The 14,712-nt window shown below is 48.2% G+C and overlaps 1 protein-coding gene across 15 annotated transcripts in view; it reads right to left on the bottom strand.

Moving 5' to 3' along the window:
* The window catches only part of RIMS1 (regulating synaptic membrane exocytosis 1), a 1,643,460-nt gene that overhangs the window by 820,596 nt on the left and 808,152 nt on the right, over positions 1–14,712 (bottom strand). For all 15 annotated transcript variants that reach the window (XM_069606225.1, XM_069606227.1, XM_069606239.1 and 12 more), the window contains one exon: positions 4,910–5,020. In XM_069606225.1, the coding sequence (XP_069462326.1) occupies positions 4,910–5,020 (111 nt within the window). The remainder of the gene's footprint in view (positions 1–4,909; positions 5,021–14,712) is intronic.

Raw genomic sequence — 14,712 nt, 5'->3', positions numbered from 1 at the left:
GCACACAGCAGCAGCCAGGGCTTTGGCAGAGGGAAGTCCGGCTGGACTGGGGCTGTGCCCACATCGCTGCCGGCTGCGCTCGGAGCCCGGCCAGCTGTGAAAGCCCAATGTTGTAGCGAGAAGCAGACTGCACGGCCGTGGTGGAGATCAGCCCAAATCAGAGCGGGCAGCCTTGGTGAAAACACATAAGGGATTAGTACTGCAGAGCAAGCTAGACATCACGGCGGGCGAAGTGAGTGACGAGCAAGGTTGTGATCGCCTTGTCCCCCATTCAGGCTGCCATGAGGCAGGGACAGATGCGCAGTTGTGTGTGTTCCTTAGCCACCTGTTGGGCCACCTGTGTGAAAGGGCTGGGAGCCTCGTGGGCATAGTAGCCGCATCCTTGATAGCGGCATATAGGGAAAAGGACCCCCTATAAAATCTCAAGCAAAGACTTCTTCCCTCAAGGTGAACAGCCAGCACAGGAGAGTCGGTTCTACTGTGCTAGAGGCTAGTAGCTTAGGCCACACAGCAGGACATACAACAGGAGATACACCGGCCACAATAGCCCCAGTGGAGGGATCAGAGATAGAGGCGACCTGGAGAGGGGCGGAGCGATCCAGGCATGCATAGGCTGGAGACATATTAACTTTCAGTAAAGCGTGGGCACTCTGCCTGGAATCGCTCAGCCAGTTACACGGAGAGCCCTGAAGGTGGTGCCTGGCCCCTCTACCGCTGCCCACGGAGTGGCTTAAAATAGAGAGAGCCTCCTTGGTAGGGGAAGCCAGTAGCCAGCAAGATGTCAAAGGCTGGGCTGAAGGCTAAGACAGTCCTTGGTGGCATCAAGTCACTACTGGGGATCCAGGAAGAAGAGAGGCTAACCCCACAGAAACAATGGCAGAGATCCACTTACCCCCAACAGGAAAAGCAAAGCCAACATACTTCACTAAGGAAGACATGGTGGAAATGCTCTCCCTACTAAAGCAAGATCTTACAAAGGAAATCAAGGACACACAACAGTCCATTCTGAGGGCGATAGCAGACCTAAACTCCCACATGGTTGGGTTAGAGACAAGGGTAAACGAAGTAGAGGACATCTTATGCGAAAACACCCACAACCAGGCGGAGCTTTCGAACAGAGTGATATGTTGTGGGCCAGGCAGAACAACCTTGAAAATCGCTCTCAGCAAAATAACATCAGGATTCGTGGAATACCGAGGGAGGTCACCGACCAAGATCTGGGGGGCTATGTGAGAGATCTGTTTTGGGCTCTGTCGCCCGGCAACTGCGAAGGTGGAAATAGATCGAACGCACAAGGTCTACACTGAGTAACAACAGCATCGCAACCTGCTGCCGGATGTGCTCTCTCGCATTCACTTCTTCCAGCAAAAGGAACAGATCATGGCAGCGCGAGGAGGCAAGAACCGGTCCAGTTCCATGGGAAGCAGTTATTGCTTTTTCAGAACTTGGCGCTGAGGACCCTGGCAAACAGGCGGAAATTACACGTGGTGACTGCCTGGCTGCAGGGTCAAAGGATCAAATATCGATGGGGGTTCCCATGTAAGCTTCTCTTCGAATATAAAAACCAGAAATATGCTATTGGCTCAGAAGGGAAGGCAGGACCACTGACGAGTGGCTCACAGGAGGCCTTGGCCCAGAGAGAGGGGTCCCGAGTCCACGAAGAGTCTAACAGGGTTAAAGCCAGAAGGCTGAGGCGGAGAAAGCTCCATAGAGGGGACACCAAACTTGGGCAAAGACTGAGGTGACCCTAATAATAATGAGAAGCCCTTGGCCAGGGTGCGGGCTTGTAGTGAAGCGCAGGGTCCTGGATCCACTAATGAGGCGAGGCCCACTTTTCCTCAAGATAAAGGGGCAGGTACATACTCCAATAAACAAAAGTCATGATTCACGAGGGGGATGAAGTCATGAAAGGAAAATGTCTAATTCACTGTTATCCTATTTGACGGATGGCAGTTATGTTAGGGTGTAGGTACATAAATCTGCACAATTTGGGATGAGGGTTGAGGGAGGGGTAAGTTTTGGAACGGTTTATGGGGATTTGGTTCTTGGTTCATGACTCACAGCTCTCTTTAGGATGCACATGCACCGGGTGAGAGGTTCCCAGCCCGCTGATTTGGCTGAAGCGGTATGGTCCCTCCATGCTGGGAATGCACAGCAACAGGTTTAGTATACATGATGGCTAATCCGGGAATTAACCGCCTGACCCTAATCTTCAGAGGCTTAAACTCGCCCATAAAGTGCAGAGCGATCGTTCAGAGGCTCGCTTCCTTGGAGATAGATATTGCATTCATACAGGAGACCCATTTAATTAAGGAAGATGAAAAACGCCTGTTTGGGAGGGGGTAAATAAGGGGGTACTTTTGCGTCAAGTGGGCAGAAGAAACGAGGGGTGGCCATCTTGGTCAGCAAGGGTTATCTTTGCGAGTAAGGGATGTCTTGAGGGACTCACAAGGGAGGTATCTAATGGTGAAGGGGGACCTGGGAAATAGGAGTGTCACGCTGGGTGCGATCTATGTGCCAAATGAAAAGCAAGGGGAATTCTTGGCTAGGCTTAGGGGGATTGCCCGGGACTTCATGGAGGGGGGGGGGGGAGTAATTCTGGGTGGGGATTTCAATTGTGTGGTGGACCCAACAATGGATAAATCCTTGGCCATGACCAAAAATGACAAAGTCAACTTTTATGCCATGACCAAGTTTTGAGAGAACTATCCCTGATCGAGGTGTGGGGCTTCGCTCACCAGAAGAAGAGGGGTTACACCTTTTTTTCATCTGTACATGGGGGCTTCTCTAGGTTGGATATGTTTCTGGTCTCTCCCACCCTTATACCGTCAGTAAGCGCCATAGAGATTCTGCCGAGGGCCCTTACGGATCACTCCCTGGTGGTACTGGAGTTAGATCTGGCACTAGGGGCCCCCCAGGAAAAACCCCTGTGGAGGTTCAATGAACAAATTCTTGGGGACATGATAGCGAGTGCGGCCATAGAATATGTAATAACTCACTACTTTCAGGAAAACAAGGCGGAGTGGCTAGATATTTGCACGGTGTGGGACGCAGGGAAGGCAGTATTCAGGGGGATTATAATAGGCCAGAAAATAGCCTGGAATTGAACCCAGCGGCAAATCCAGGATGAAATGGAAAAAAACTGTTCATGTGAGGGAGGAGGTTCATACTTCCAGCGGCAGCAGGAGGGCGTTAAGGGATCTCAGAATAGCCAGACAGGCGCTAGAAACTCACCTCACGGGGAAAGCAGCATGTTCAATACTCATTACAAAAACGTTTATTATAGTAGGGGCAATAAGGCCAATAGGCTACTGAAGGCGAGGCTCCACAACAAACCCACTTGTAACCAGACAATTGCCCTGAAAGACAGGGACAGGCAGAGGGACACCACAGAATCTCAGAAACTGAGGGTCATGGAAGAGTTCTTCAAGATTGCCTCTTCTCCACACGAGGGGGACCCCAGCCATGCCAGGGATTTCCCTGGACAAATTCAGCTCCCTGGGATACCAGAGGAGATGTCAGAGGCACTAGAGCGTCCCATCTCTGCCCAGGAACTCTTACAGGCAATTCGGCCTCTCCCCGGGGGGAAAGCCCTGGGACCCGAAGGGCTCACACATTTGTTTTATAAAACATTTGCAGGCTTACTGACCCCACATCTCACTGACCTTTTTAGTTCATTCTCTACCTCCGGGCTGGTATCTGACACTATGGTAGAGTCCACAACTACCTTGCTGCTCAAGCCAGGCAAGGACCCGGAGGAGTGTTCCTCCTTCCGCCAATAGCTTTGCTTAATACAGACACAAAACTATACAGCAAAATTGTTGCGGCGAGGGTGGGGGAAGGTCTCCCACATATTATAGACATGGACCAATCAGAGTTTATTAAGAAAAGAGGGGCCCACGATAATATCAGGAGGGTGATTTATCTAATTTCCCTGGCCCCGAAATTCTCTACCGTAATCTCGCTCGTCTACCTAGATGCACATCGTGCATTTGATAGCATGGCCTGGGACTTCATGCAAGCTCTTTTGCCATTATACAGGTTTGGGCCGAATATTAGCAGGCTAATCTTAGCTAATTTTTAGATTCCCTCTACTGTGGTCCAAGTTAACGTGTATGCATGTTTCATGAGCATGGAGTTATATTATGAACACTATCCAAGTAGCATCACAGATCAAATCGACCATGCAATTGTTCGCTAAACGGAAAATCGGTAGGGAGGCATGTTTTGGTTTCAATAGACACCAACCAAAATAGTAGACAATAAAGTTAAGCATGTACAAATAAATAAATATGAATATGTGCTACTTTTCAGAGTTGTTATATGACTAGCGAAGTATACTTGTCTTACATCTGAAGTCCATTAGCTGAACACACATTATTTTAATGAGCAAGGCAGTGAGGTAAGACAAGGTGAATGCCTGCCAAACAGTGTTCTTCAATTTCAATTGCTTTCACTTGTAAACATCTGAAGGAGATCGCCAAAGGGGCAATGGACCATGCTGTTGTTTTTTTCTTGCTGTGGCATGAGCCACTAACTAATGCCTGCACTGATTGAGGGGGAAGTTGGTGGTGACCTTTCCCAATTTTCTCACTCCTACCATTCGTGTTTGACCACTCTGTGTGTCACTTTGCCACACCTATGAGCCAAAACCTAAAAGTGGACAATAAACCCAAAGTGTTCCCTTGATTCCCAGTTAGATATCATTATTTCAGCCACCAGGCAAAGAAGTGAGGCATAGTATGTGACGTTGCATGAAAGTTAAGGAAGACTCCAAAGGTTTTTCGAGAAAGGGGGAACAGACCTCTAAATTTGATCATAACTTCTGAGTGTTAGCTATATTTTATTGACCAAAACACTATAACAATTTAGTCGTTATTCGTGAACAGCCAAGCTGCAGAATACTTACTTTTAACCCCAGCAGTGCACCTGACTCTTTTGGCATGCTTGTTCTCTTGTTGAGGATAACACGCCCAATTAACCGATCCCCTTCCTTGGATGGCTGCCATGTTACTGGATGCTGTTAAAAACAAGAGTAAAATCTTTTTCATGACTTCTGCCTGGAATAATTTGTCCTCTTTCAAAGCAAAACATTGTAAAACCACTGATGCAGTTCAAATTTCATGAATATCAATCATGTGTGCTACTTTGCAAGGAAACAAAGATGTGATATTTGGAGAACTTGCAAACAGGAAAAGCTAATCAGATAGATATCCAATCCCTTTTTATGGTCACTGTAGTTTAGGGAGATTTGAAATAGAATTTCCTTTTAAAAAGTGGGTGTCAGCATCCCTGCCACAAACCCCTGCAATACTTTTCTTTTCCCTAACTTTTGCATTTACTTCACTTTGTCTATGTATCTTAAAGTGAATTCTGGCAACAATGTGGACTGAACCCTCATTAGCGCCCTGGCTGGGGGAGCCAGCCAATCAGGTGGCAAGGAACTCAGGCTTGAACCGCTGGTGAAAGCCTGCGTTCCATGCTGCCTGACATCCGGCTCCCCCCACTGCCATCTTACCGCCACCCTCTGTCCCCGTTTAATTTGTTTGGTTTATTCCTCCTCCCCCAACTTACCTTATTTCGGCTGTGGCGACACTCGCGGCTGCACCTTCCCCTCTGCTCCCGATGGCTGTTATGTTGGCCATCTTGGAACAGTGTTTTTGTTCTGTGAACGGGGCACCGCGAGGCACCCCATTCACGGAACAAACATATTGTAAATTAGACCCGTCCCAGCCCATGGGATGGTGCTAATGCCTAATGTACCCGTTCGACAGGCCTCACAGGGGGGGTAATGGACAGGGCCTATGTTAACTGCCCTTGCTTCGCTCAGGCAGTTAACTCAGGCCACGGGCCGTTACCCCCTGTAATGCCCGTGAAACAGGTACATAACGCCTCAGTAGCGCTGCTTCTTGTGGAATATTTGTGTCATTGGCACTGAAGTATAACTAACAATGATCCTTGATTTTAATGTCTTCTCGCTAGAGACGTTTGAGAATTGACAGTGCATTCGGAGGCCCCTGGCCCTCTTCACAAACATATCCATGCACTCAGGAAACTCTTTGAAATCAGGGCTCAAAAATGAAGTTTTGGTGCCAGCATTATGTTTTGGTGCAAAAAAGTCTAATATATAATATAGAAATTCATTGCATCTATTGTATTTCCCTTCTGAGGGCGTTTGCAAGGACATCTTCCCCAAAGATAGAACATTTTTAAGGTGCAGGTACTTCAAAGTTCACGGCCAGAGCTCTAAGGAGTGCCTTAAATTCTCTGAGCCTTTCGTGAGTCCAACAGTTTCTGATTCTGGGTGTTGCCTAGGTCTGAATTCAGAGGAGGGCTGGCATAGGGTGCTTTAATATGCCGGGATGGCTAGCTGAGTGACAGCTGGATAAAGTGATGAAAGTGAAGGCTATATCCAGCATTAAGGGACTGCTGTTCCTTTTTCCTATTTTTGATGCTTCCCAGAATCCCTTTGTTCAGATACATGGGATGTTTATACTGATGATGCAGAATTATGTGTGTGGCATTGATGCCTTTCCTTTGTGTGGCCCATTAGAGTTTGATTTATTATGGCTGCAGCAACAAAATCCTACTTTAATGAGGCATTTTTGCTTTTGGCAAATTCTTGGGGTGCTTGCGCCACAAAATTGCTAAAACTATTGTTACAGAAGTGAGAGCCATAGAGAGAGAGCGAGAGGGAGGGGATGGGAGTTCTGAACTGAGAATATCTGGTTGGCATAGAAACGGGCAGTGCCAAGGCATGGAACTGCCAAATCACTAAATTCTTTTTCCAAACTCCCCCACCATACTATCCAAAGAGAAGTTCTCGAACAATATTTGCTGCAATCAGCAGCTTTGTAAGAAGCAAGTCGAGTGCCGGGATTTCCGTTTCTCAGCAGCACTGTGATTTCATGTTGGGTTATTTTCGTGGACAACTGGGCTACTTTTGGGCTAGGACAGTAGACCTTTTTTGTCCTCCTGAGGCTGCCTTTTTACACCCACCCATCCCACGCCCACTCTCTCTGCCCCCAACCCCCACTCTCTCTACCCCCACCCACCCACTCCACCCCCATTACGTGTGCTGGTAGGGTATTGTTTGGGCTACTTTTGACAAGTCATCCCAATGCTGCTTTGTTCTTCAGGTGTTTTGCCCCAACCAACTGCCATCATCCACCGACCCCAACCCCACCCCCAGTGCTTCTAACCCCACCCACTCACCCACCACTTCCCCCACTCTCCCACCCTGCCCCCTCTGATCCCCACCCACCCAATCCACACTCTCTACACCCACCCACCCTAACCCCACCCTGTCTACCACCCCCAACTTACCCCCAACCTCTCCACCCTCACTCACCCTACAGTCACCCTACCCCCACTCCCCAATCACCCACCCTACTACTCCTCCTCCTCCCATCCCCACCCACCCTACTCCAACTCTCTACCCTCCCACCTGCCCTACCCTCACTCTCTCCAAATAACCCACCCACCCTACTGCCACTCTCTCTAACCCCACTAACAATACCCACCTCTCTTTACCCCACCCACCCTAACTTCACTATCTCTAGCCCCACCCACCCATGCTACCCCCACACTCTCAACCCTCCCACCCACCACACTCTCTTTTTCCCCACCCAACCTCCCCCACTCTCTACCCCCACTCATCCACCCTACCTCCACTCTCTCTACCCCCACCCAACCACCCTACCTCCACTCTCACTGCCCCGAGCTGCCCACTCTACTTCCACTCCCTCTACCCCCATCCGCCCACCCTACACCGACTCCCTCTACCCCCACCCGCCTACCCTACCGCCACTCTACCCCCACCCGGTCATTGTACCTTCACCCTCTACAACCCCACCCGCCTACCCTACCTCCACTCTCTCTACCCCCTCCCAACCACCCGACCTCCACTCTCACTACCCCCAGCTGCCCACTCTACTTCCACTCCCTCTACCCCCATCCGCCCACCCTACACCGACTCCCTCTAGCCCCACCCGCCTACCCTACCGCCACTCTACCCCCACCCACCCATCGTACCTTCACCCTCTCCAACCCCACCTGCCTACCCTACCTCCACTCTCTCTACCCCCACCCACCCACCCATCCACCCTACCTCCACTCTCTCTACCCCCCACCCACCCGCCCTACCTCCTCTCTCTCTACCCAACCTCCACTCTCTACCCCCCACCCACCCACCCTACCTCCACTCTCTCTAATCCCCGACCTCCACTCTCTCTACTCCCCAAACCACCCACCCTACCTCCACTCTCTCTACCCCCAACCACCGACCCTACTCCACTCTCTCTACCCCATCCCCCACCCATCCTACCCACATTCTCTCTACACCACTCTCCCTATCCCCACTCTCTCTACCTCCACCCACCCGCCCTCTGCAAAGCCTCCTCACAAACCGACCTATCTCTACAACCCACCCACCCCACCCCAATCTCTGTGCTCTCTCATCCTTCCTTTCACACTCATGCTTTATTTCTTACCCTTTCACTCTCAAGCTTTCTCGCTCATATTTTCTCTTGTCCATCATTAATGGCACCCTCTCTCAATCATTTCCTCCCTTCTCATTCTCTTGCACACCTGCACCCCTTAGTGTGTTTTACTATGAAACGTTGCACTCTCTTCCTTGCACCCTGGTGCCTATAAATGAAAAATGCAAAGAAGAGCAATAATAGCCAACACTATTGATATGATATGATATGCTATGATATTGTATTTATATTGCGCCCAAACAGAAGTGTTTCAGGGTGCAACAAAGCAAGGGAAGGGTACAAAGGAGGATAAAACAACTATCTTACTCGGCCCAGTGAAATTGAGAACGTGCAAGTGCAGGGGAGAGGGAAGGGGAAAGTGCAAGGGGCAGCAGAGGAGTGAAAGCGCTGAACATGAGAACAAAACAACAACAGGTAGTGTGGCCAGCAGGTGCCAAGGGGAAGAATAAGGCACAGACAACGGGTCTCAAATAAGTGCAGGAAGCGGGCTGTATATCTATATACAGACCCAAGTGCACCAGTGCGGGTATGCGGCTGGGTGGGCAGGGATTGGGGCCCGAAATCAGAAGGTAGCCCGGTGCCCAGTGCCAAAACAGGCAGAGAACAGCAGGGGAGAGGGAGAGCGAAGGCAGAAGCAAAGAGGAAGGTCTTCAGGTGCTTCCGAAACCGAAGAGGTTTCTCCTCAGGTTTCAGAGCAGCAGGGAGGCTGTTCCAAAGGGAGACCCCAGCCGAAGAAAGATCTACCCCCAACTAATTTCTTGAAAAAGCAACTGACACTGGGGAGTTGGAGGTGGAGGAGTGAAGAGCTGGAGTAGGAAGGTATTTCCGAAGGGAGAGTTGCAGCTATTGCGGACCAAGGCCCCAGAAGCTTTGTGGACAATGCAAAGGGTCTTGAACCCAGCCACTGAAGAGATTTTGGGGCTAGAGAGGTACGATCCATGGGCTTGAGGCCAAGGACAAGTCTTGCAGTCATGTTCTTGATGAGTTGCAAAGGGCAGAGAGTAGATGCAAGCAGATTTAGAAAGAGGCTTTTGCAATAGTCCAGCCAAGAGAGAACCAGAGCTCTAGAGACAGTGAGCTTTTGGGGAAAGGAGACGAAAGGAAGAATACCTCTGAGGGGGTTCAATTGCAAGTTTGACTTTGCCAAGCTTTGCCAATGCTTGTTTTCAATTGGGAGATATGTTGCTCTGTAATAAAGCCTCGAATGTGTTTGGTTATTCAACAATACATTGTTCTGAACTTGTGCTGTAGTATCTGCCGGCAATATGTTTGATTAAACTACAAATCGGTAGCATCTCTTAATAATATCCTTCTGTGTGCTTCAATAGCCACAGTTCCCTAACACTACATAAAAGTAGCAGCCTGTGTCTCTTTATGCCTCTCAAATATATGCTGTGCTATGTCAAAATGATTGTATGCCACTCTGAAGTGATTTCAAGAGGCCCCTGATCATCTCACAAGCATTGAGTGACCCTGACATGCTTCAAGAACGTGCATATCTGCTGCCACATAACACTGTACAAAGGATGCACATCCTATCTGCAGTGCCTGGAGTTACAGTGTTGGTGGAGACATGGTGTAAAATGGGACAGAAGCAGAGACAGGTAATGTCGGTGTTGCAAGGCCCAATTACTCAATGGGATACTGGATAAGTGATCAGTTTGTTGCACTGAGGAGTCAAAAAACGCGGTGGCAGAGACACAAAATAAGGAAGGATGCTTTCTTTAAAAAAACAACCAGGTCCACATTATGGAGAAGGGGAAAACGAAAATGCTAGACCACATGGCTAAAAGGGGGACTGTGGTGACTATAGATATATATATATAGATACACATATATATAACATTTAGAATGTTCAAACACAGAAATCCATCTTCTAACCTTTACATTGATGCACCTCAGTGAGAAAGCTATACTTTTTACTTAATCTATTACTTCAAATTTGTTTTAAGATATTTGTATTGCCACTTTCAGACTACAGCCAATCGAACTGTATCAGGTCGGTTTCCTCCCCATCCCAAAAAGATTTGGAAGTAGTTTCTCATCAACGTGTATTGGGCCATCAATGAGACCCAGTCAAGAAGAACAAGAGATCAGGTTTGTTCAGTCCCCTAACCTTCTAAACCAAACCAAAAACAGCAAACAGCATCATCAACAACGGTAATCAAACACTTCCCCAAAACAAAACTAACAGTACTGAACCAAAAGGATCCCTTTCACCTATCAATTCCTCTGTACTTTCTAACCTTTCTAAATTGATATCCATCTCTCCACCTTACACTATTCACACAACTCACTCTTGCACACAGCAGCAATGCCTACAAACACAACACGCTAATGAGAAACACCACTACTCACTTCTCTAGCACTATCATTCCCCCAAACCTGTAGTTAACTAGGTCCTCACACACCAGATTCCAAGTTGATCATCCTTGGGCTCTACCTTCTGGATGAAATAGAAATCTCAAGGCTTCCCCAGCTAATACCCACGTAGAATCAAACTCACACTCAAGATATGTGTAGCTCTGGATGTCAAGCATCAATACCACAAGGATACACACCTGCCTCTCCTATATTTGATTAACAACTTGTGACAAAGTCCTCAACCTGACTCTTGTGGTAATGTGTGGCATACTAAACTAGACATTACGGGAGTGAGGATGGGCTTGCGTAAAAATTCAAGATTATATAGCCTCTCTGGCAATCCAGTTACAGAAACCATCAAGCATTTAATGCTCGAATCTGAAAGCCTAAATTCAGTTGGGAGAAGGCTGCCACTGGCATATGGAAAGGCTGTCTATATGGAAGATTCCAATGGATGGATTTGAGAATACTTTTATGGGGGGAATGACGCTGCGCTCATATATCATATGACCAAAATAACAAAGTTACTCACCGTAGTGACTTTCTTACTCCTAGTCCATAGTCACCTCTCCTCCATACTTTTTGGACATTTCCATCCTTCGGGATGGGACCGGTGCACTTTTTTTGAAGGATCAAATATATTATTGTCTTTTTATCTTTATGCGGTGCCACGGCACGTGGCTGTCGCCCCGCCTTCCTGAGCCCCACCCAGCGCGTTGCCCTTCAGTCCTTTGCTATCACCTAAGTCGAAGGACAATTTATCAAAGAGAGGAAACTTTTAAGATGGGAAGGCGGGTGGACGTATGGAGGAAAGGGGACTATCAACTAGTAGAAAGATAGTCACTTCGGTGAGTAACTTTGTTATACTCCTACTACGTCCCGTCCCCTTTCCTCCATATTTTTGGGAGATTCCCAAGCACTGATTCATCAAAACGGGTGGATTAAAAATTCCCTTACAGAAAAAGGTTTTTAAGCACTGCCTGTCAAAACTGGGCATCAGTCCGGGAATGGAGAACAAGACAATAGTGCTACAAAAAGCCGAAGGTGAGGTCCATGTGACTGCTTTGGCAATGGTCTCCCAAGGAACATATTTTGGAATGCAATAGCTGCAGATTTCCCTCGCACCAAACGTGCGTGAATGCCCTTTGGAGCTTGAAGGCTTTGTATCGAATAAGCTTCCGAAATACACAAAGCAATCCAATGCGAAATGGAAGCTTTGGAGGCTCGGGTTCCTTTAGGATTCCTGAAGGTAATAAACAGTTCAGAAGAGCCTCTGAAGTCATTTGTTCTTTGTAGGTAAAACTTCAGAGCCCTCCTGACATCCAAATTATGGAGGATTCTTTCTGTGTCTGAAGCCGGGTCCGTAAAGAAAACCGGCAAGGAAATCATCTGGTTAATGTGAAAAATCAGAAACAATCTTTGGAAGGAAAGAGGGATGTGTGTGGAGCACTAACTTATCCTTATGGAAAGTGCTCAATAGAACGGGCTTGTAATTCACTTTTTCTTCAGGCCGATGTAACATTATTAAGAAAGCGACTTTCCAGGGAAGGAACTTGAGCTCTGTAGTCGCCAGTGGCTCAAAAGGTTTGTGACAGAGAGCAGTGAGGACAATGTTCAGATCCCATTTTGGGTGAGGTGGCTTGACCGGAGGGAAAAGGTGAAGGAGCTCAGCAAAATGTCTCATTATGACTGGATTTGTCAGAGTGAAACAGCAATCATCTGTGCTAAGGTAAGCCCCAATGGCAGAAAAATAATTTCTGCACAACAAAATGTGGATGCCCGTGGCTGATAGATCTAATATGAATGACAGGACACAGTCAATAGAAGCTTAACAAGGGTCAAGCTGTTTGGCAAGGCACCAGTGACAGAATCAAAGCCATTTGCCTTTGTATTGAGATTGTGTTGAAGGCTTGCACACCGGCTGATTTATACACATATTGTCTTAGGAGTGACTAAACTGCGCTAGGGATTTGAACTCAGGAACCATGCCACTAAGCTGAAGGTTTGTGGGGATGGAGGGCACACCTATTGACTGTTCTGGTGCAGAAGATTGGAAATCTATGGCAAACTGATCGGATTGTGTATTGATAGATGCTGAAGTTCCGAGAATCAGAACGTGGCTGGCCACCAAGGAGCTATGAATAGCAGAGTGCAATTGCTGGCGCTCCTGAGTTTCAAGAACACCCGCTGAATCAAGTGCAGACGAGGGAAGGCGTGCGCCCGCGTTTGTCCCACAAAATCTCGAGAACATCCCCCAAGGAAAGAGGACCGAGTCGCTCCCTGGAAGCATAGTGCAGAAGTTTCTTGTTGGCCGATGTCACAAACAGGTCCACTGTCGGAGTGCCCCACTGTGAAAAAAGGTGGAGAAGAAACCTCTCGTTCATCTCCCATTCATGGTTTGCGACAGACTGGCGGCTGAGAGAATCCTCTGCAATATTGTCCCAGCCTGGAATGTGTACTGTACTGCCTGCAGCCAGACATCGTTCTGCACCCCCCATTCCCAAATTTGCATGGCTAGGTCCACAAGTGGCAGAGCCCTGGTACCGCCCTGTTTGTTCACATAGAACATAGCCACCAAATTGTGCGTATACGCACTACCTTGCCGACGATGGAAGGCCGAAAATCTTTCACAGCCAGAAAAATTGCCAAGAGCTTGAGGTAATTGATATGAGACATCCTGTCCTGGGATTACCATAGATCGAAAACCTCCAGGTGATCCAACGTAGCACCCTAGGCCAGAAGGGAAGAGTCTGTCGTTATTGTGACTTGTAGTGAAGGCTCCCAAAAAACAGGTCCCCACTGAGAGGTTGGTGGGGTTCGACCACCACTGGAGATTTGTAGCTATAGTCGAAGAGATAATAATAATTCGGGAGTCTGGGCCTGAAGCTTGAGACCAGTTCCTCCTTAGCACTAGTTGCGTGCATCTCATTTTTAACCTCGCCAGAGGAAGGGCCAGAACACATGAGGCCATCAGGCCCAGAAGCCTTTGAAACCACCAAGCTGGCCTGTGGGATGAATTGAGAAACAGACAGCACGTGATTGACAAATCTGTAATCCTGTCCTTGGTCAGAAAATTCTTGGCTTTAATGGTATCCTAGCGAAAACCTAAGAATATCCGGTCCTGAGAAACCACAACTTTCGCCAGTTCAGTGAGAGTTCAAGTTGGACCAGCATTTGGAGAAGGAAGTGAAGAGTGTTCGCTGCAGTCTACGTAAAGTGACTCTGAAGTAGCCAGTAGTCCAAATATGGACAAACATGGACTCTTTGGAGCTGAGGAAGGCTGCAATCACTGTCTTCATTTTCGTAAAGACCCATGGGGCTGAGCTGAGACCAAAGGGGAGGACTGGATACTGAAAATATTCTGTTCCTAATGAGAAACAAAGGAATTCGCGGTGTTGAGGCCATATTGGAATATGCATGTAAACATCTTGGAGATCCACCACGCAGAACCAATCGTACTTTATGAAGGAGGATTTGATGTGGTTGGGCGTGATCATCTTGAATTTCTCTTGAGGAAGGTAAAGGTTAAAATGGGACAGGTTTAGAATAGTGAGCAGGCCACCCTGGTTGGGTTTAGGCACTGTAAATAGACGGGAATAAAACCCATCCTTTTGTTCCGATGGAGGCACACGCTCCACCGCCCTGAGGTCCAGGAGCATCTGCACCTCGGCCCGGAGAGAGGGAGACCCTGTCTGTTGTAGAGGAGGATGAGAAGGTGAGGTATTTAGAAGGGGTAGCAGAAAGCCCACGCGGGCGGCAGACAAAGCCCGCCGGTCATCGGTAATGGTCCTCAACTTGTAAACCTGCCGGTCATCAGTAATGATCCTCGACGTGTACAGATGAGAAG

The sequence above is a fragment of the Ambystoma mexicanum genome, chromosome 4p, assembly GCF_040938575.1.
Source record: "Ambystoma mexicanum isolate Mex_15411 chromosome 4p, UKY_AmexF1_1, whole genome shotgun sequence".
In the NCBI taxonomy this organism is placed as follows: domain Eukaryota; kingdom Metazoa; phylum Chordata; class Amphibia; order Caudata; family Ambystomatidae; genus Ambystoma; species Ambystoma mexicanum.
Note: the sequence above shows the minus strand (reverse complement) of the source record. Positions and strands in the feature narration are given on the sequence as shown.